This window comes from Vombatus ursinus, unplaced genomic scaffold (assembly GCF_900497805.2).
Source record: "Vombatus ursinus unplaced genomic scaffold, bare-nosed wombat genome assembly UNPS02008996.1, whole genome shotgun sequence".
NCBI classification, from domain to species: Eukaryota; Metazoa; Chordata; class Mammalia; order Diprotodontia; family Vombatidae; genus Vombatus; species Vombatus ursinus.
The window spans coordinates 3,985,851-4,009,364 of NW_020948774.1; the positions used below are offsets into that span (position 1 = coordinate 3,985,851).

Below are 23,514 nucleotides of genomic sequence, written 5' to 3' on the forward strand. Positions count from 1 at the left end.
AGTAACTTCTCCACAGTAAACGACTAGTGTATTTTCTCTTAGTACTATTTTTTCTCCATTATGTTGCCTCACAAGCATATGAGTAGATATCATTCCTGAACAAGAAACTCAAATTTTAAAGTGGATGATACAGACCTACATGAGTTAAATTCCATTTAATTCAAAAGATATTCATAAAGCATCTACTAGGTACGGAGCATTGTGCTAGGTATTAGGAATAAATAAAAAGTACAAAACAGGCCTAAAATTATATAATGGATTGAAAGATGATGCCATGACCAAAACAAGCTAAGACTCTCTAGTGAACTCTTAGAGCTTTTTGTATATGCCACTTACATGTCTTTTAATTTAATGGTGTTGTATTTATAATTATTATGTATACATTCTTATTATATATATATTATGTACACTCTATTTATTCATCTAGTTTTTATTAAGTACCTGATAAGTGCAATATACTGTGCTAGGTGCTGGGAGGCATCTAAGAAAAATGAGAAAGGGACTCTGTCCTTCAACAAACCTACAGCCTAGTAGGAGAAGACAAGATAGATATACAAATAAATGTATTACTTACACCACCATCACCACTCCCTTTGTAGGGTAGGAGGAGGGAGTTGTGCAGGGAAACTGTTATGGAGGAAATGGCATTTGAGTTTGGCCTAGAAAAATGAAAAGGATATTAACACATAAAGATATATGTTCACAGGAAAATAATTCTTTAAAGCAAGGAATCATTGGGTTTAGTTATATTTGGATTTTCCGTTGTCCTTTGTACCACCAACTCCTGCTTTCATTTTCTTCTCAAACTTACATTCTTAGTAATTATACAGTCTATGAGGTGAAGACTTAACTAATAGACTCAGTGGCTAGAAACTGTAATCCTGTGGTCTGATCAGCATCCAGCTTGGTTATGGCAATTTGAAGATGTAGGTGCTTTAGTTATCATGACCCATTTTTAAAGGGAAATTGTTTCATTAATATCTACAGGTTTGGTTTTTTTTGGGGGGGAGGCTTTGTTTTTAAGAATGATATAAGCAAATACTTCCATGGGATATTTCTCCCATAATTTGTTGCTTATACATACAACACTTTTACGTGTCCCATCTTAATGGGCTCAGAGAGTGAAGGTCTGACTGATGGATGAAATGATTAACTCTGTGTGTGTGTGTGTGTGTGTGTGTGTGTGTGTGTGTGTGTGTCTACACACATAAATCTTTCTTTACTATCTCTTTTCCTCCGAAAGTCCTGCTTAGAACGGTCCTGGCTGTTCTCATCAACGCAAGCTGCCTTGCATTCTGTTGTTGAGCCAGCATGGAAGAGCCTGATTTGAGAAAGTAACCACAAAAATGTATTAATCATCTACTGTATGCAAGAAACTGGTTCAAATATTCTGGTGATGTAAAATATATGGGCTATAATATTTTTTTTAAAAATTTGGAATGCAGCCAAAGCTGTACCTAGGAGAAAATGTTTATCTTGAAACACTTTTTTTCTTGTAATTATTGCAGTTTTATTTATTTTTATAAATTTTTGTTGCTGACTTCTGTTTATTACATTTGTATAATTATCCTAAGTAATCCTTCCCTAGCCCCTTTCAGAAAGCTTTCCCATGTAACAAACAGAGTTGTTGTCGTTTTTGAGAGGGAAAAATAATCAGCACAACTTACAGATACATTGAAAAAGTTGGAAAACCTGTGCAACATGTAACACTTGTGAATCTCCGACCACCACAAAAGGGTGGGTTGGAGACATCCTTTCATTTCAAAGAGTCCTGCTTTATCTTTGTAATTTTATTATATTCCACTTTGGATTTTTTGATGTGTAGTTCTTCCCATTTACGTTGTTGTAGTTATTGTGTACATTGTTTTCTTGGCTCTGCTTACTTTACATCAGTTCATAGAGAACATTCTATACTTTATTGTATTAATTCCTGCGTTATTTCTTATGGTACATTAATATGCCAGCAGCACAATTTGGTTTGACATTCTCTAATTGATGGGCATGTATTATTTTGTTTCCAATTCTTTACAATCACAAAAAGTGCTGCTATAAATATTTTGCTGTGTGTGAGGACTTTCTTCTTATCAGTATCTTCCTTGGAGAGTAAATCCAGTAATGGAATCTCTAGTTCATAGTTTATGTACATTTTAATCACTTTATTTGCATAATTCCAAATTGTTTTCCAGACTGTTTATACTATTTCATAGCTCCATCAACAGTGTGTTAGTGTGCCTATAATCCTTTCTATATTGATTATTGACATTTTGCGTCATCTTTGCCATTTTGCAGGGTAAGGGGTGAAACTTCAGGGTTGTTTTGGTTTACATTTTTTTGTATGGTTATAAATACTTGTTAGTTTTTCTTTTAAGAGCTATTTGTTCATATCCTTTGAACACATATCTTTTGGAGAATGACAGTCATATTGATTGTTTATATATCTTGGATACAAATTTAATGCAAACATTTTTTTCCCATTCTTATCCTAGATGTGTTAATTTTGGGCCACTTCCCTTCTTATGGGAATGTTAGTTTTGTCTGTGCAGAAGCTTTTCAATTTCATGTAGTTAGTTATTTGCTTTATCTTTAGTAATTACCTGTATCTCATGTTTGGTTAAGAATATATCTCCTACCCATAGCTGTGAAGAGTATATGATCTGCTTCTTTCCTGATTTTTTTTATGCTGTGATCTTTAAGATTAAGATTGCATTTCCATTTACAATATATTGTGGAATATTATATAAGGTGTTAGTCTAAGCCTAATTTATGTCAAATTGCTTTCCAGTTTTCTCAGAAATTTTTATCAAATAAGCAGTTGTTTTAGGTAATATATGCTTTCCACTTTATTATAACACTGGATTATTGAGTTCTGTTATTTCTGATTCTCCCTTATCTAGTCTGTTCCATTGCTCTGTTAGTTTGTTTGTTTTTTAACCAATACCAGATTTTTTTTATCTTATGACTGCTGCTTTATAATTTGACGTCCGGCTGCTTTATGATACAATTTGAAGTCTGGAAGTGTTATTTCCCCCCTTGTGCCTCCTTCCTTTCATAATTTCCCTTGTTGTTTTTCCAAATGAATTTTGTTATATTTTATCAAATTCTGTAATATATTCCCTTGATAATTGGATTGGTATGACATTAAAAATGTTAATTGATTTTGGCAGTATTGTCCTTTTTATTATATTGGCATGGCCTCCCCATGAGCTCTCTATAAACACTTTCAACTACAGAAAAAGAACAGATTTTCAGTTGTGCATAATTAACTCCAATTTTACATAGGTGATTTTTGTTGTTTTTGTTTTTGCAAAAATAGGGAGATAGCATCCTACCACAATTTCTTCTGGGTTTGAGACAATTATGGTCCTGAATACTCAAAACAGGCAATAATAATAATACAAAAAATGTTATAGTTTGATATGTCTAATTAATATTGATCCATACATATAGAATAAAATATTAGCGAAGAGGCTACAACATAGTTTATACTATAACCAGGTTGCATAACTGCAAATATACTAGACCATATTAATAATAAAAATAGCACAAATCATGTGATTATATCAGGAAATACAGATAGGCTTTTGACAACACAATAGCCATTATTAATTTTTTTTTTTTTAAATAGAAACCATCAGAATAAATGTACCTTTCCTTAATGTGGTATGTGGTGTGTGGTTATCTATCTGAAACCAAAAACTAGTTTCATATGTAACAGAAAACCACTAAGGGCCATTCGAATAAGATCAAGGATTAAAGCAAGGATGTCCAGTGTTACCATTGTATTTTCATATAGTTTTAATTCTAATTATAGCAATAAGACAAGAAAAAGACACAAAATTATTGCTTTTTACAGATAATTGTGGTGCTTTACTTCAGTAAATAGTAAGATATAAAATAAATTCACAAAAATCACAGCTTTTTTGTACATTAACAACAAAACCCAGCAGAATGTATAAAGTATCTGGGAGTCCACTTACCAAGACACTAATGGGAATTATGGATGCAAGTACCAGGTACTCTTTACAGAAAAAAAGGAATAATTGAAGAGGAATTAATTGGTTGTGGTTGGGCATGTTTTATTTATTTTTATTATTATTCAATAGTTTTTTTTTACTTTTGGTTTTGTTAATATTGCTTTTTATTTTCAGGATTTCTATTTTGGTGTTTAATTGTGGGGTTTTAATTTGTTGGGATTTAGGATTTTTAAGTTGCATGCCTAATTTGCTGATCTACTCTTTCTTTCATTTGTGAGATTCATTGAGAGATATAAATTTTCCCCTAACCACTGCTTTGGCTGCATCCCACAAATTTGGGTATGTGGTCTCCTTGTTGACCTTATCTTTAATGAAATTATTGATTGTTTCTATGATTTGTTCTTTGACTTCTTAAATCCTGTTCCTTAACTTTATCTCATCTTCAATAGGGATGGTCACATAATATATCTCACCTATTAAGTATTCTGCTTCCTTAATTAGAAAGTCCTACATTGCTTTGACCATAACTTACTATAGTGCCATATTTACCTTGGCCTTCCTCCTCCTAAAAGTTTGCTCTCATCTAAACCTCCAATTCTGCCCCTCTCTACTCCCTCTCCAGTTTCTTAGGCCATTAGCCCCAATTTGACTTCATTTTCCTTCCTTTCTGACCTCAACCCTATAGTTAGCCTTTTCAGTTCTATGCTTTTTTCTGCTCTTGAATCCCTCATCATCCTTGTCCCATTGACATTCATCTCTTGCCAAACCTCAACCCTAGATTATTCCCACTCTTCACTTCCTCCACTCTCACTCAGAGACAGTCCTTGACTGGCTACATTTTAAATTCATGTTATACAGTTTCCATTGAGCCTTCATTGTAGCAAGGCAGTCTTTTTATTCCTCTCTGATTCTCTGTCCCTATGCAAGTTATTCCAAATCTTCTCTTCTTTCCTCCTGCCACCCTCATCTTCTCCTCCCCCCATCTTCTCCCCCTCAACCCCAGCTGAGAACCTCAAGGGTTTACTGAGGTAACTAGGCCCATTTGAAGTGAGCTGTTTTCTCTTCATGTCAGAACTCCTTGATGTTATCTCCCACTTTCTCTTCCTTTCCCCCAGCTCCTAATAATTAGATGTCTAATCTAATTAGACTTTTTTTTTTTTTGCTGAGGATAAAAGGATAAGTACTCATGTACTTTCCCATCCTTCCATCCTGTTCTCCAGGAGATTACGTCCTCAGTCATCCCTCTTCCCCAAATCTCCAACCTCTTTCTTTCTACTGGTGCCATTCCCTACTGCCTTCAAACAGAACTGTCTCCTCTATCTTTAAAAAACCTTCACTAAATTTCATAAAACTATCAACCTGTCCATATCTCTCCACCCTTTCTCAGCTGTGCTCCTAGAAAAAGGTATCCATAATTGCTGCCTCCACATCCTCTCTTCTCACATCCTCTTCAACCCTTACCATTCTTGCTTCCAGCCTCATGATTCAACTGAAACTGATCTCCAAAGTTACTCGTGATCTTTTATTTCCTAAATTTATGGGACATTTCTCAGATCTCATCCTTTTAGACCTCTCTGATATATTTGACATTATTGACCAACTTCTTTTTCTAGGCATCCTCCCTTCTCTGGGTTTTTATGGTACTATTCTCTCCAGGTTCTCCTCTTACCTGTCTTATTTACTCCTTCACCATCTCCTTTGATGTCTCATAATACATATAATGCCCCTCACCATGGGTATTTCCCAGGATTGTGTCTTTGGCACTCATCTCTCTATGCAGTAAAAACCTTATTGCATTTTAAAGCTATAATTTAAAAGACAGCCTGTATATACGGTTTCAATCTTACCTTTGAGCTTCAGTCCCTTATTGCTTATTGGACGTTTCAGATTCGATGTCCTTAGAGACATCTCAAATACAGTGTGTCTAAAACTTAATCAATTATCTTTCTTTCCCAGTTTCGACTCTTCCAAACTTCCCTATTTCTGTTGAAGATACCACCTTCCTTCTAGTCTGTCAGGTTAATTAGTAACCATGACATTTTCCTCAACAGTTTCATTGTACATTTATTCTCTCTGAGCACTCTGTGTATCCAAACACACTAGCCTTCTCTCTCTGTTCCTCACACAGGACACTCCCATGTTCCTTCTCCATGCCTTTGCACTGGCTGTTCCCTATACCCTAACCCTGAATGCTCCAACCTTAACCCTCCTCACTTCTGCCCCATTCAGTCCCTGTTTTTCTTTGACTCAGCTCAAGCACCACATGAAACCTATTTTCTCAACTACTAGTACCTTACCTCCCAAACTACCTTGTATTTAAATACTTTGCATTTATTCTCTTTATATTTATTCTTTATCTAATTATATAGAGTCATAATAAATATTTGGTGTTTGATTATCAGACCCCTTATCATAGAAGTTCACAGCAAGCATTTTTTCAGTCAGTTGTTCAACTTTCTCTTTTTAACTTCATTGATTTTGTTTCTGGAAATAAAAATGTTGAATTTTATGTAATCAGAATTATCCATTTTATTTTGTCTTTAGAAATTCTCTGTTTCTTGTTTGGTCAAGAATTCCTCCTCTCTCCAAGTGTTAGGAAAAGTATCTCCTTTCTCACATAAACAGGAAATGGGTCATAGTTCAAAAATTTTTTTATAATAGCTCTTTTTGTAGTGGCAAAGAACTGGAAACTAAGGAAGTGTATCAGTTGGTAAATGGATAAATAAATTGCTATATGTAAAAGTAACAGAATACTGTTGCACTAGAAGAAATGATGAAATGGACAGTTATAAGGACTTGTTTGAACTGATGCAGAGTAAAGTGAGCAGAGCCAGAACGTTTTATATAATAATGTTATAAAGAAAAACAACATCAGTGAAACAGTCAACAGTGATTCCAGAAAACTGATGATGAGGGGTACTATCCACCTCCTGAGAGAGAATGGTTTTTTTTGCTTGACACTGAATATTTATGATTAGAAAAAATTTCCCCCAGTGGCCTAAGGGAGGAGGGGAAAAGGAAATAGAATAGAAAAGAAAATGAGAGTAATTGAAGTAGCATTTTTTGGTTAAAAAAACTACATGGAAGGAAACATTAGGAAGACTAGTAATCATAGACAAGCAGCACAGCTTTGAAAGCTACAGGTTAAATTTATTATATATTTTAAAAGAAAAATACTCCATAGTTTGATATAAAATGTTTTTGTTTCTGTTCTATCATGTAATTGAAAATGCCCATTTTTGGAGTGTTTCTTAAATTCAGAATAAAAATAAATAAAATTTTAAAACAAGAAAAACTCCCTTGCTCCTCTGATTTATTTATATGTCCCTTTACTTGTGGGGTCTTTATTCATTAGGTTCTTCCTTTATATTTATTCTTATTGTGTTATATAATGTGAGCTATTGATCTAAATCTATTTTCTCCTAGACTGTTTTGCTTTCCAATTTTCCCTGTAGTTTTTGTCAAATTGTGACTCCTTACTAGTTGAGGTCCTTAGATTTATCACTCTGTTACACTATATTATTGTGTCTTTGTTTCTGGATCTTGTGTAAACTGTTCCACAGATCAACTTCTCAATTTTTTTACCCTGTAACATTTTTGATGATTGCTGCTTTGTTTGAGATCTGTTACTACTACCCTTTCCTTTTTTTTTCATTATTCCCTTGAGATTCTTGATCTTTTATTTATCCAGATTAATTTTGTTATGATGTTCTTCCAGTTCTATAAAGTAACCAACCCTTGGGTAGTTTGGTTTAGTTAGTATGGCACCAAATAAGCAAATAAGTTTATCATACTGGCATAGACTAACCATGAGCAATTTATAATCTCTCTCCAATTATTTGTATCTGCCATTAGTAAGGAGCATTTTGTAGCTATATTTTTGTAATTCCTGTGTGTCTTAGTAGACAGGCTCCCAAATAGTTAATTTGAATGGAATGTCTCCATCTCTTCCTGTTGAATTTTCTTCCTGCTGAGTATACAGAAACATTGATGATTTATGTGGTTTAATTTTTATTATGTCTTACTACTTTTCAGAGGTTGTTAATTATTACAACTAATTTTTGTTTGATTCTACAAGATTTTTCTAAGTAAATCATCATACTTACCAAAAATGATAATTTTCTTTGCCTATGCTTATTCCCTCAATTTCTTCTTATTATCTTATTGCTGTAACTGGCATTTCTAGAACCATATCAAATAGTAGTAGTGGTAATCACATCCTCGCATTACCCCTTCTTTTACTGGGAAAGCCTAGCATTTTTCTAATACAGAGAATGCTGGGTTTTTGTTTTAGATAGATAATATTTATTTATTCCATTTATTCTTTTCCTTTTAATATTTTTACTTAAAGAAGTATTGTATCTGGTCAATAACCTTTTTCTTCCTCTATTGCTGTAATGATGTGGTTTTTATTTTTGTTATTAATGTGGCCTATTATATTTATAATTATCCTTTATTGTCATTTTTATATTCATGGTATAAATATAACTTGCCCATAGTATGTAATCTTATTTATGTTTTTGCAACTTCTTTGTGAAAATTTCATTCAATATTTTTGTATTGATATGCATTAGAGATATTGGTCTCTATATTTCTTTTTTTTACTTTTATCTCTTTCTGGTTTAGGGATTAGGACCATATTTGTCCAAAGACAGAGTTTAGTAAGAAGCTGTATCTCCCTATTTTTGCAAATAATTCATGTGGTGTTACAATTTTTAAAAAGTATTTGCTAGAATTCACTTGTAAATTCATCTGCAGCTCTTTTTGTTATAGCAAAGATTTGATAACTAAGGAATGACCTAAAGTTGAGGAATGACTCAAACAAATTATGGTATATAAATAATGGAATATTATTACATCATAAGAAATGATGAAATGGATGTTTTCAGAGATATCTAGGAAGACTTAATTGAACTGCTGCTCAGTGAAGTGAACTGCACCAAGAAAACAATTTATACTTTAACCACGACATAATAAAGAATGACTACTTTGAAAGACTTGAATATTGATAATGTACTGTCATAATTCAAGAGGACTGATGATATAGCAAACTACACACCTACTGAGGGATGATGGATCCAAGAGATAGAATACGCCATACGTTTTTTGGACATGGACAGTGGGGGAATTTGTTTCACTTGTTTTTTTTTTTTTTTCCAGAAGGGACAAGATAGTCATGAGAAAGAGGATAGGGATAGAGTAAGAAGGAAAAAAGAAAAGAGGGTCATTGAAGCATTTTTATTGTAAAAATACATAGAGAAGTACAAAAGGAAGGCCAGAATCACAGAGCACTGAAAGTTACTTATTGAATTTATAAATATTTTTTTAAAAAGCAAACTACATAATAGAGATCTGCAGTTTCATGGATATGTTCTTATGTTAATATATGTGGAAATGTCCATTTTATTTGATATTTGTTAAGTTCAAAATAAAGAAATTATAAACTAAAAAAAAAATCATCTATTCTTATTTCCCATACCTCCCAGAGTTCTTTTGTGCTTCATTCATTCATTTTTTGAGATTGGGTTATTTAAATTTTCTATTTCTTATTCTTATAATCTAGTTATTTTACATTTTAGTAAATATTCATACATTTGATTTAAATTATTTTGTTGCTATATAATTGGAGAAAATAGTTTCTAATTATTTCCTTTATTTTTCAGTTGTTGTGAGTTCTCCATGTGTAAAACTTTATATTTATCTCTACTGAATTACATCTTAATATACTCTACTCAATGATCTAGCCCAGGGGTGGGAAACCTCCAGCCTCAAGGCCACATGTAGCCTTTTAGGTCCTTGTGTGTGGCCTTTTGACTGAGTCCAAGTTTTACGGAACAAATCCTTTTATTAAGTGGATTTTTTCTGTGAAGTTTAGATTGAGTTGAAGGGCTGCACATGAGGACCTAGAAAGCCACCTATAGCCTTGAGGCTACAAGTTCCCCACCCCTGATCTAGCCTGTAAAAATCCTTTTGGAGTCTGATTCTGTCATCCAGTGCTCTGTCCCTTCTAGCTTTGTGTCGTCTAAAAATTTGATGAACATTTCATCTATGCCTTTATCCAAATCATAGATTCAACATTTTAAATATTGAGCAGGCCTGTGCAGATCCCTGAAATACTGTACTAGAGACCATCATTTACCTTGAACCACTAATAACTACTCTTTGAATCTGGCCAGTCAATCCATTCTAAGTCCATCAGATTGTATTCTTTTCTTCCATATCTATGCATTTTATACACAAGAACAGCACAAGATACTTTAATAAATACTTGGCTTAAATTTGGGCAAACTACATCTACATTATCTTACGCATCATACCAATTTATTTAATAAGCTTGTTATAAAAGGAAGTTTATTCTGGGCATGACCTGTTCTTGATGAAGCTTTGCTGGCTTTTTTTTTTCTTTTAATAATTTATTTATTTATTTTTAGTTTTCAACATTTACTTCCATAAGATTTTGAGTTGTAAATTTTCTCCTCCTCCCTCTCCTCTCTGCTCCCCCCAAGACAGCATGCAGTCTGATATAGGCTCTACTTATAAGTCATATTAAGCATATTTTCCCAGTAGTCATGACGTAAAGAACAATTAGAACTAATGGGAGGAACCATGAAGCAATGAAACAAAACATCAAAGGAAAAGGAGGGCAAATAGTATGCTTCCATCTGCATTCAGACTTCATAGTTCTTTCTCTGGATGTGGATAGCATTTTCCATCATGAGTCTTTGGGAGTTGCCTTAGATCCTTGCATTACGGAGAAGAGCCATGCCTCTCAAAGTCGGTCATCACACAGTGTAGCTGTTACTATGTACAATATTCTCCTGGTTCTGCCCATTTCACTCATATGCTGGCTTTTTGTAATCATTCCTTCCCAATACAATTTAATCCAATAAACATTCATCAAGCACCCACTATGTGCCAGGCACTATGCTAAGCACTGGGGACACCAGAGGGCATCTGGTATGGGGACATCTTGTTCCATGGAATTAAAACCAGGGAGAGCAGCAGATGCAGAATGGAGTGAGTTTCCTTTTCTAAATATTCACTAACTACCTATTTAATGATTAATTCTAGAATTTTCTTAGGAATCAAGCATCGCTGGCCTATAGTTGTTATATAGATGTTGTTCTCTTCCTTGAAAATTGGAGTAATTTTTACCTTTCTCAAATCTCTGGTAGTACTTCTCTAATTTTCCATGCTCTTTTCAAATGTTACTGATCACTCAGCAGTCATGTTACCAAGACTTGAATTTATCAAAGGCAAGTGGATTTTCTCTATCTCCTTATCTTGTGTATCAGCTCGCTATTAGCCATTTTTTCTTGTCATTTATAGTACCATGTTCATTTTCCTTGGCAGAAAAATAAGAATTAAGCAACACTACTCTTCTGTCAGTCGTCATCTTCCTTTCCATTGCAAATAGAGATCCTTTTCCTTCTTTGATCCCTTTTTTTCTCCCAGTAGAGCTTTTTATTATTGTCTGTCCTTTTTATTACTGCCCTTAGCTTTAGTGCTCCTGAAGTTTAAAAAAATCTTTTTTATCCTAAACTTAACAAATAGTAACAATTAATAACATTTCCATATACAAAGAAAAATAGACATTGAAAATTGTATATGACACTTTGAATTTCCATTGGGTACAGCTTGTTTTTAAGGTAGACATTAATTATCCTCAAACACTTTTGTTACAATGTCATTTGTTTTCCTCTGACCCCTCATGTTTTCTGTGCTTCATTTATGCATTTTTTTTACATCACTATACTAGTCTTTAAAGTACAGCAGTCATTTATGCTTTTAGAAAAAAGAAAACTATAAAATATAGTCATAGAAAGATTTTTTTTTTTAAGATGGCAAAAGGTATCCCATCTAAAACCAAAACTTAGGTCATATGCGATAGGGAAACATGACAGAGTTTCCCAGCAAATATAGAGTAAAAGCAAGGCTGCCACTTTTTCCTGCTGTTGACATAGTTCTAGAAATCTTAGCAATAGCAATAAGATGAGAAGGAAATTAAAGCCATACAGATATGCAAAGGGGAGACAAAACTATTTCTTTTTGAAGATATGATGGTTTGCTTAGAAAATTCTGGGAAATCAGTAAAGAAACTAATCAGGACAATAGTTGTAGTAAAGTTTCAGGCTACAAAATTAACTCACAAAAATTACCATTTTATATAGCAATAATAAAATCCAGAAAGCCTTAATAGAAAAGTGGAAGCCTCACTCAAAATAACAACAAAATGCATAAAATGTCTGTGAGTCATGGAAAAAATAGAGAATTATAGGGCAGTGTGAGTAGGGGTGGGGGTGAGGCATGTAAAAATGAAATAAATATACTAGGCACTTAATAAATGCTTATTAACTGATTGACTAGAAGGGGATTAAATAGCTTAGAACAGAAAATAGTAAACCTTACCCAGGTAATGGACTCTGAAAATTAGAATTTAACAAACAGAAATGAGTTACTTCTTGACTGTGAGAAATGTTAGAACAAGTTAAAAGATTTCCTTAAAAGTGAAAGAAAATATAAAATCAGCTGTATATACTTTATACATATATGTATATGTGTGGGTATACACACATACATACATGCATGCATACACACACACACACACACACACACCAGAAAAACAGGTTAAGGAATGATAATTTAAGAATCACTGTAGTACTTCAGAACCATTATTTTGCGGGGCACTAAATTTCAAAAATCATAAGTGAAAACTGTCTAGATTTTTAGAACAAGATGACACACATCTGTAGTTCTTGTTTCTGGGTAAGCTGAGGTTGGGAGTTCTGAACGTAGTTCTAAAGCTGAACAAGTGCCCATACTAAATCCAGCACCAATATGATGACCCCAGAGGAGCAGAAGGCTACTAAAAGGGCCTAAAGAAGGGAGACACGACCCAGGTGGGAAAAACATGAGTGACTGCTGCACTTCCAGCAAAGTGAAAATAGAACCTACTCATCACCTCCCAAAAGGAACCTTAAAAGGAATAGTCCCAGGAATGTGAAAGATAAAGGCTTACAACCAGGAATAACTTAACCTGCAGAGCTGAGGATAAGCCTACATATAAACACAGGGGGAAAAATGTATCTTTAATAGAATAGAGGACTTTTAAAAGTATTTCTGATGAACGAGATCAGAGCTGAGTGGAAATTTTGAAATACAAACAACAAGAATCCAGAGAAACCTAAAAAAAAATTTTATTTGAGCAATTGGAGGGACTGTATGATGTTTTAGTACTATAATTCTAATAGGGGAGAAAGAGACATAGGTTTCTTCAGAACTTTAATGTTTTCAAAAGGTATTGAGTTTAACTTCCTGTTACATTAGAAAAACAAAGGACTTGAGGATGAATTGAGTATTTCAAGCGAGGAGAGAGAAGGAAAAGTAAAAGGAATACACAAGGGTAAAAAGGAAAAAGAGGGAGCTTGCTGTTTCTCATAATTGAAGTACATGAGAAGAATACAGGAATGTAGAGGAAGGAGTGAGGGGGAGCAGGCATCAAATGAGCTTTTTTCTTAACCTTAAATGAAGGAGAGTTGTTATAGAAATACAGTAGACTCAGCAGAGAAGTAAGCAGGGATGGGGTGTAGGGGGTTGGAGGGAGAATAATAGTAGGCAAGGAATTGTCACAAGCAAAACAAACTTACTGATCCCGAAGAGATTAAAAGTAGGGAGGAAAATTTAAGTACTAGAATCTTAGGGGAGGAGGTACCAATCAGTTATGGGGTGTGACTGAACGAATTGTAGTATATAAATGGTAATTGAATATTATCTCAACATAAAGTTTTTAAAAAGATAATTGCAAAGAATCCTGGGTATTATGAACTGGTACAGAATGAAATGAGGAGAAACCAGAACTATTTATTAAGAATCAACATTGTAAAGAAAAACAACTTTGATTTAACTCTTGTTAATGCTAGTAGCTATTAAGAGAATGACCAGAGAGATTTATTGGAATTAAGGTACAGGGACGCATTTTTTGACATGGCTACTATTTGGATTTGTTTTGCTTGATTTCTTATTTGTTAAAAAGGTTCCCCCCACGCCCTTCTCTCAGCTTTTTATTGGGGTGGGGATGTAGGTATCAAGTACTGACAGAAAAAAGAGAGCCATTAAACATTTTTTACAATACATAGAAAAGAACAGAAGGAAGGTCAGAAGGGAGCACAGACAAATGTTTTGAAATAATATATAAATTTTTGAATTTTGAAAAATTATTTTTGAATTTTGAAATTTTGTAAATATTTTGAAAATAATATGCGAAATAATATGCTTTTTAAAGTATATGAAATAGATTTGCAGTTTTTGTCTTATGTGTATATGAAATTGTCCTTTTTTGGTATTTTAAGTTAAAAGAAGTGATCAACAGGGAAAAAAATTTATATCGTATTTCTAAGGGTTTGTTATCTGAGAAGTAGGCAACTTGCAGAAATAAACCAAAATCCATTGTCAGTAGATAAGAAATGTGAATCATTAACAAGTATGTGAGTGTTCCAAATCACTAGTAAGAGAATGTCAAATCCATACAGTTCTGAGATTTTACCACATACCAAGCAAATTGGCAAAGATGCAAATAGTCATATGTTAGAGAGATTGAAAGATGGGCACACTAATGCATTGTTTCAAGAGAGCTAGCTGTGAATTGGTCCAGCCTTCCTGGAAAGCAGTTGGGAGGACAGGAACTGTCTTTTTTTCTTTCTTTGTATTCCAGTATCTGTCACATAGTAGTTACTTAATAAATGTTTCCTCACTGATTGACAAAGAGAGTGATTAAAATGTCCACGTTCATGAGTCGAAACCTAGACATTCCACTGTTACATGTATATCCCTAGAGAAGTCAATAAAATAAAAGTCCCACATACACCAGATATTTATAATAGCACTTTTTTTTCTGGTAGCAAAGAACTAGAAACAAAGTAGATGTCCATCAGTCAGTGAATGGCTAAATAATAAGTTGTGGTACAATTGTTATAATTTGCAGAGAGGCAAACTTAGATTTGATGTCAGGAAAAGCTTCCCAATGATTAGATCTCTCCAGAGTTGAAATGAACTCCCTCACAAGGTGGTGGTTTCTGCCCCACCTCCCTGAAGTCATCAAGCAGACTCCTGGTCAGGTAAATTATACCAGGAATTACTTCTGGGTAGGAATTGGACTAGGTGGCAGTGAGGGCCCCTACAAATCTCAAATTTTATGATATTGTAATTGATGTACTATAAGAAAAAGCAAATATGGAGGATTCATACATATGGCATAATATAAATAGAACCAGGAAAACAGTATTCACACTCTTAGCAAGGTAAACCAAACAAGTAAAAAAAACTGAAATTTTGATAACTACACTTTGTTCTGGAGAAAAGATGAGAAAAAGCTCTCTTTTCATTTCAGAAGTGAAGGGCTATGGATGTAGAATATTGTTTATATACTGTCAGACATGGTAGGAGTACTACCAACCTTCTAGTCACGCAGATTTACTTCTTGCCCTTTCTTTTTCACTCATCCTACATATCCCATCAGTTTCTGAATCTTCCATTCAGTGCCAATATATTCCCTCTCTCCATCATTTATCTTCCTGCCTCAGTTCCCTCCCTATTCCATTATATCCTCCATCCAGCTATTAAAGTGATTTTTCTAAAGTATATGTCATTCTCCTCATCCCCTCAATAAACTCTACTGGCACCTTATTAACTCTAGGATTAAATATAAGCTTGTTTGACATTTAAAACCATTCATAATTTGGTTTCTTTCTATCTTTTCATCTTCTTACATGCTACCCTGCCTCCAAGCACTCTACAATCCAGACATACTGGTCTGCTTTCTGTTTCTTACACACAGCCTCCACATCTTCCAGTGACTTGCTCTGTTGCTTTCTCTCCTTACCTCCACCTCTTAGAATCCCCGGCATCCTTTGAGATTCAGTTCAAATATCACCTTTTACAGAGATCCACCCCCCCCTTTTTTATTTTGAGGCAGTTGGGGTTAAGTGACTTGCCCACAGTCACACAGCTAGTGAGTGTTATGCGTCTGAGGCTGGAGTTGAAATCAGGTCCTCCTGACTCCAGAGCCAGTGTTCTATCCACTGTGCCACTTAGCTGCCCCCAGAGACCCCTTCTTGCTTCTCTTCTGGTCCTCCCCCATCCCCCTTTCCTCATCTCCAATTACCTTCTTTTCTAATGTAACTAACTCCATTTACTCTGTGTATCTTGTGTGTATCAACTTATGTATGTATTGTCTTCCCCTTTGGAATAAGTTTTTTGAGGGCAAAGGCTTTTGCTTTCTTCTTTTTCTTTTTTTTTGCATCTCCAGTGTTTTGCACAATGCCTTGTAATATGGTAAGCACTTAATAAATGCTTGTTCATTGATTGATTGATTGTTGTGTTGGTCTTGCTGAACTACCTTTTTTTCCTTTATTTTTTCATCTTTCTTACAAAGGGATCATTCACTTGGGAGGGAGGAGGGATATATTTTTAAATGAATGTAATACATGTAATAACAGTGTATCAGCAAAAGTGATTTTTTAAAAGAAGTAGGTTATTGGCCTACCTATTAAGAAATCTCAGGACAGAAAGAAATAAGAGCAAGGCTAGAGGTCTTAGAATTGAAGGGATTTGGAACCTAGGACCTCTAGGCCCTGTGACTTAAATAAGATCCCTTATTTAAAGCATTTTTCTTTCCCCCTCTCACCTCCCTTTCCAAAAGTGACTATTTGACCATTCATTAGACATTAAATTTTTTTTAAGATCTTTGTTTTATTATTTTAATTTCCACAGTTTTTGAGACTATTTCTTATAAATCTGCCTACTTCTTATAAAATAGCAAAAACTGAAATATGAAGTTCCTTAAAAAATTTTAAGTCAGTTCAAGTAGCAATGTATTTGTAATTATTGGCCAGGTAAGTTGTACTTATTCATATGTCAAGTTTTTTTAAATGAAGTTATATTTAATGTAGTTTTTGTTTTGTGGTGTTCACTAACAAAATTGTTTTCTTTCTTTATAAAGTTCCCATGACTTCATTATTTCAGTTTTCCTAAGGGAGAAGGGGATGGGAAATGGGGAGAGAGGGGAACATTTTTCCCCATTTTTCTAAATTTTCTAGTTTTACATAATAATCACAAGCAGATTGAGGTGATGAATATATCAGAATACCTCATAATAGACCACAAGGCCACCTCCCCTTGACTTAAACTTTTATGAGTCAGAAGCAGAATAAAGGTATCCTGTAAATACCTTAGAGTCTTACACATGGCAGGTGCTCAGCAAACAATTGTTAAGTGAGCCAGTTAGGCTTGTTTTAGAAGTTCTAACAAAGTATAAATATAATTCTGCATAGAAAACCATTTGTTGACCTTGGTTGGTAATCCATTTCTACTCTGTGCTTCTTCTTGACATGGAGAAGTCTTTCAGCCCTAAGCAACAGTATAGAGGGAATTCTATTTGCCTTTCATCCAAATGATATACTTTCCTCTTTTCTGGACACCTCTACCTTCCTCTCAGGGTGAGCAGAAGAAAGAGTATTATGAATTTTGGATCTCTTGACAAGAAAAGTGCTTTTTAAAGCATAGCGTAATGACTGTTAATAATGATGAGGAAGATGATAGTACCTTAAAGCCTTTGGTGACACTAGGAATAATTCTTATCTGAGCCTGCTGGAGTTTGAATGAAATCTTGTCGATGGACCAGCCTGGGTTATGTGTGCTGAGCATGTGCTTTTTCAGCAGCTGAATACCTACATTGTTCAATAAGCAGATTATAAAACAGCGCGTAAAGTGGCATAGTGGGGGGTTGGCTTTATACCTGCTACTTGCCTTGTTTTGCAAACAATAATTTCACAGTGCAGCTCAGTCAGGGCTCACTTGAGAAGACAGTCAAATCTCTCAGCCTTTTTAGGAGCCACCATGTTATGTTATGGGCCCATGGGCCCTATGTGACCAGGGTTGGACTTTTTATTTTTCTTATTACAAGAATTCAGGTGTATATTCAGGAGTGGAAGTACCACAGAACCACCATTTTATGGTATATTCAGAAGGAACCTTAGAGGTCATCTAATCCAACCTCCTCATTTTATAGATGAGGAAACTGAGATAAGAGCCAGAGAGTTGTGAAGTAACTTGTCCAAGACCTTACAACTACTTCATATCAGATCCAGGACTAGAAAATCCAAGCTGTCTTAACTCTTGGGCCGTTGCATTGCAGTGTATTCCCAGATCAGCTTAGCCAGGTAGAGAGGAAAGAAGATATCCCTACCACGTCAACTTAGGTGTATGTTCATTTAGAAGGTGATGATTTCTGAAAATTCCATCATTCCCTTTTTGTGTTTTTATATTCCCAGATCATAGACCTCTTGTAGCTTCCATTTCAGAAAGAGATACACCTATGAGATTTCAAAGCATCATTTTTCCCTTTCAGTTCTTAAAGCTCTTAAGCTTAGTGTTTTATTTCTGTTTTTAAAATAGTAAAGGAGGTTAAAGTTCTTATAGTAGGTCCCCTTTATGTTAGTATTGGAGGGCAAGACAACTGACTTAAACCTTTTGGAAAGTTAACCATATCAGATCAGGCTTATGCGGTCATGTCGTTGCCATGTTTCTAGAAGTCAAGAGTTGATCTTTGGTATATATATCCAGGATGGAATAATGAAGAAACCTGTCTAAAATGGAGGTAGTTGAACTACTTGCCTCATAGAATTGTTATAGAGGTCACATATATGGATGTAAAGCTGTATGTAATTGCAAAGTGAGTTGTTGCTGTTACCATTCTTGTTATTGCTAGAAACTTTTTTTTCCAGAACTATAAACCAAAACAAAATTTTTTTTTTAAACAAGTGAACCAGATTGTATCAAATATAAGGCTATATTATTAGGGTTTTTGTTGTTTTTTTTTTTAATTCAACCTGTATAAAATGTCAGTATTAAAGTATTTTTTATTTGAACTAAAATAACATTCAACTCAGGCTTCTGCTCTGTAATAGAGTTCTACTATGTTTTGAAGTGACCAGAATTGACTTAACATTTCCCTCCTCTCTCCCCATGTGGATCCTGGCATGTGCAGAGAGACATGTGACAATCACATGACCTGTTCCACCAGCTCCACCTCCAGCCTTGACACCAACCTTCAGTTCCCTGAGAACAGTGGCCAACTGCAGAACTCTAAATGGGATGACCAGCAAAAGGTGTTTGCCCTTGAACAGATCTGCGGAGTGTTTCGGGTTGACTTGGGACAAATGAGGTCTCTCCGCCTTTTCTTTAGGTAAAGTAGATCTCTCAGTCTCCTCCCAGAACTTAGGAGCCTTGAGGCTTGTCCAAGCTACACAGAGACAGGCTTGAAGTGCCCTTTTTGTGGCTATTGGATTAACTGGCTGTCCTCTATGGCGTATGCTCAAGTTTTATGCTCTGGGTGCATATTCCTGGCTGGTCATGCTGATGCCAGCATTTCTAAATGTTTGTTTCCCTCTTTCACTCATATTGTCAGGGTTGCTATCTGGTTGAGTTTAGCTGCTAAACTAACTTATGCCTTTAGTGAATGATGGCAGTTGTATGTTCCTTAGACTGCAGCTTTGAGGAGGAAAACTGCTGCAGATAAAAGACTGAAGTTCAATTCTTATTTTTCACATTAGGGTTATCTGTTACAGTTTAATCTGCAGTGTTAGAAGCCCCATTTCCCACAATAAGACTGAGGACCCTTTATCAGGGTTCCTTTTTTCCCATTTGGGTGGCACTAGTCTATGGTTTTCTAACAATCATAGTGGTATTCTTTCTTTGCATGTTTAAATCAAGGTGGACAAAGGCTTCTGAGTAATATATCACCAAGAAACACCTGCAGTTGGAATAAACAGGCGATCTTACTAATAATGAATTTTCAAAGTCAAAAGCCAGTAAACTACATCTTAGGGATAGTGAAGGTTGGTCTGATAAGTCACTGATGTATGTCTCCCTAGAGGGTTCTCCCAGAAGCTATAGAGGGGGTATCTACTCAAGCATCTCTCCAATGAATTGTTCTCTCTGCCTTAATGGAAGCTCTCTTAGAGATCATCTTTGTTTGGATTGATGCTATCATCAGCTTCTTTCTTGGGTGCAAGATTCCCTTCCCCATGCTGTAAATCTGACAGTTTTCCCAGTTCCCCCTGTGAATGAGGGAGGAGCTTCAGACTAAGGTTTCTAAGTGAGGAAAGTATACTGGCAGTTCTTAAGGGAGCAATAGAAGGAGGAATAGTACCCTGTCACCTGAGCAGCATGAGCTTTTACACCCCCTGCAATAAGAATATTTTCCCTTTTTCAGCAAAGGGAAAGATGGTTATTGTTTCTGTATCCCCCTAGCCAAATTCCTCTGGGACCCTGTTTCTTGCTTCTAATGTTAACTATGCTCCCTGATTATACTTGGAAATAAAAACCCATGTTTACATATTCATCAGTCTCTTCTTGTCCCCTCTTTCTACTGCCCTTCAGCGATGAGGCCTGTACCAGTGGGCAGCTGGTTGTTGCTAGCCGAGAAAGTCAGTACAAGATCTTCCATTTTCACCATGGTGGCCTGGATAAACTGTCAGAAGTTTTTCAGCAATGGAAACACTGTACCGAGACTCATCTCAAAAACCAGGTAACCCAGCAAGGAAGCAAAGAATTTTGAAAAACAATAGCACTCTCCATCTTCTCCCAGCTGCAGGGAGAAAGCCCTTGGAAGGCTGTTCTCCAGGCTTGAGGGCTATATTCTTATTCAGTAATCTTAGGTGTACTGGATCACTGGAGAGTCTCTCTAGCCTTTCATTTCTTGGTGGGTTAGGGTCTGTACGAGAGAGAGAGAGAGAGACAGAGAGAGAGAGAGAGTGTCTGTGTGTGTGTGAGATGGTTTTGGGCTGCTTATGTTAGTGAAGTAGCTGATACATCAGCAACTTTGGTTTTGAAAAATGTACCCCGTTCTTTTTGTAAATTCTGTGCTCTATACTTGAAAATAATGTTTTGACAAGGCATCCTGCCATATTTTGCTCAATCTACATACAAATGTAATAAGAGCTCTTTAATTATCTGTTTAAGATACTGTATGTGCTTATTAGCAACAGTGATGACTTTAAAATTCCCTTCCTTCCCACAGAGCCTCCTGCTGTTTGTCCTTATTACAGTAGCATGGCTTTTTTTTCCTCCCTACATTGAACAACCTTTGATTTTTGAATTAAGTGTCAGCTGCAGTTTTGCACTAGGATCATGACTGCCCTTAGAGAAAACCTGACAGGCCAGCCCCCTGCTCGCCTAACAGCGATCCCTTTGTATGTGGCCAATCATATGTAATTTATTGCAGGCACTCCTGGCAGAGTGGGCTGTAAGCAGCATTAATTCAGTTTTTGTGGCTGGGGTTGGGAGTGGGGAGGATAGGGTGGGAGGGAGGGGGTTGGGGAAGAGAAACGGATGGGGAGAGGGAAAAGAGAACCAGAAAGGGGAAGACTATTTTAAGATGAAGGTATTTTTATTTTAATTGAATGTAATTACACTTGCCATTTAAGAGTTTGTATTCAGGAGACATCTCTTCTCCTTTCAGAAGACAGGGGCTTGTAAATCCTGGGAAAAGCTGGCTTTAAAAGCCAAGTATTTGAGATGCTTATCTTTCCCCAGTTTTCCTTCTGTCCAGCAGGTCTCCAATGAAAAGACTTGTATGCAGTTCTCCATCCGACGTCCCAAGCTGCCTTCTTCAGAGACCCACCCAGAAGAGAACATGTACAAAAAGCTGGATGTCTCCACCTGGCTTAACCACTTGAATGAGTCTGGGCAGGTGGAAGAGGAATATAAGCTACGTAAGGTAAGGAACCAGAGTTGGTGGTTTGTTGGTTCTGCCTGTGAAGAACTCCATGGGGTGGAGTTGGGGCGGGGAGGAGGGTCATGGCACAGTAGGAGGAGCGGATGAGCCATGGTCTCTGAGTATCATCACTTATCAAGAATAATGTCTAGAAACCAGCTTAGTCAGTTTCTGTCAAGGTTGTCCACAAACTAAGGGAGAAAAGTGACTGAAGACCTCTCTGCTCCGAGAGTATGGCTGCCAGCTTTCATCCATAAGGTAAACTACACTCATCTTTTCCATTCCAGATTGCCTTATACTCTATGAGATCTGTGTGAACAAACCAACCCCCATTAAATTAAAAAAAAAAAACTTAGAGAGTTTGGGGGATACTGTGTCCGCTTTTATACAAAAGTTTGCAATGAACTGCAGCATTTCCAAGATCAGGGATTAGGCTATGACATGAGAACGACACATTAATCGGAGAGCTGCTCCAGGGGGGGTTATTGACATTGAAATGAGCCCGGTTTGTGTTTCGTATGGGAATAGAGGACCAGCACTTTCCCCTTCTAAACATGTGCAAATTGCTGAGGTTTGAATCAAGGCATCAGTTGTCAGGAGAACTCACCAAAGCCACCAAAACACAAATCTCTGGGGATTTGGGGGTTCTTTGAGCCGCTGTACTTTTATCGCCCCCTCCCCAACTTTTGCCGCTTCCTCCAGGCCATTTTCTTCGGCGGCATTGATGTGTCAATCCGGGGCGAGGTCTGGCCCTTCCTGCTGCGCTATTACAGCCATGAGTCCACATCGGAGGAACGAGAGGCACTGAGGGCGCAGAAGAGGAGGGAATACTCAGAGATCCAGCAGAAAAGGTAACTGCAGAGGCCTCTGTTCACCCTACCCCACCCTGTCTTCCTTGTCTTTCAGATGAGAAGGTCATCTGGAAAGGCAATCTGAGGTGCAATTCAGCATTGATAATATGTTTTGTGACCATGGTTTGTCTTTCAAAAATGGATGTCATAGGAATCAGAGTGATAGGGCTGGATAAGTGCTGTCATTAGACTGAGCACTTCAGCCTCAAAGCAGGTCTCGTTAGCTCACTTGTCAAGGTTTTGGAATTCTTTTTCCCCTAGACTTAACTAGGCACTGGCATGCTGAGCCCAACTAAAGAGTAGGGTGGGATCATTGGCTTAAGCCAGGAGCAGCTGAATTTTGTTGTGTAGTCTAGCTAGCTATGTGACCTCCCAGAGGTAAGATTACCTCTCTACCACTGAATCCTCTATAAAATGGGAGCCAGGTTAGTGAGAGTGTAGTCCTTGGAGACTTCCATACCAAACCTCTGCTCCCACACAAAAGGAATTTAACAGGTACTGCCATCATCCCAGTTGGAGATATAGAGAAATACCAGCTTCTTCTTTCTAATGAGACAGGGAAGTCATGGAATAAAGTTATATCCCAGTGTTTGCCATAACATGATGGAGGTTTTCCTTTTGAGGCTTTCAATGACTCCAGAAGAGCAGAGAGAATTCTGGCGCCACGTGCAGTTCACTGTTGACAAAGATGTGGTTCGAACAGACCGGAGCAATCAATTCTTCCGAGGAGAGGACAACCCTAACGTGGAGAGCATGAGGTAATCCACCTCCTTCTTTCTGCCATTTCCAAACAGAAAGCCGGGACTCCTACGCTTCATTCTCAGGGCTGCAAGTTGGTAAAGGTGACATCACTTCTTTGTTCCTTGATTTCCCCATTTGGAAAGTGGAAGAAAATATTGCTGACCTCCTCCTAGGA

The 23,514-nt window shown here is 36.3% G+C and overlaps 1 protein-coding gene across 5 annotated transcripts in view; it reads left to right on the forward strand.

The window, feature by feature from the left end:
* Positions 1 to 23,514, forward strand: part of TBC1D16 (TBC1 domain family member 16) — a 136,068-nt gene that overhangs the window by 103,442 nt on the left and 9,112 nt on the right. For 4 of the 5 annotated variants that reach the window (XM_027850081.1, XM_027850082.1, XM_027850083.1 and 1 more), the window contains 5 exons: positions 19,018 to 19,215; positions 20,412 to 20,559; positions 21,583 to 21,750; positions 22,450 to 22,598; positions 23,222 to 23,356. In XM_027850081.1, coding sequence (XP_027705882.1) covers positions 19,018 to 19,215; positions 20,412 to 20,559; positions 21,583 to 21,750; positions 22,450 to 22,598; positions 23,222 to 23,356 — 798 coding nt within the window. The remainder of the gene's footprint in view (positions 1 to 19,017; positions 19,216 to 20,411; positions 20,560 to 21,582; positions 21,751 to 22,449; positions 22,599 to 23,221; positions 23,357 to 23,514) is intronic. The other variant, XM_027850085.1, reaches the window with a different exon arrangement.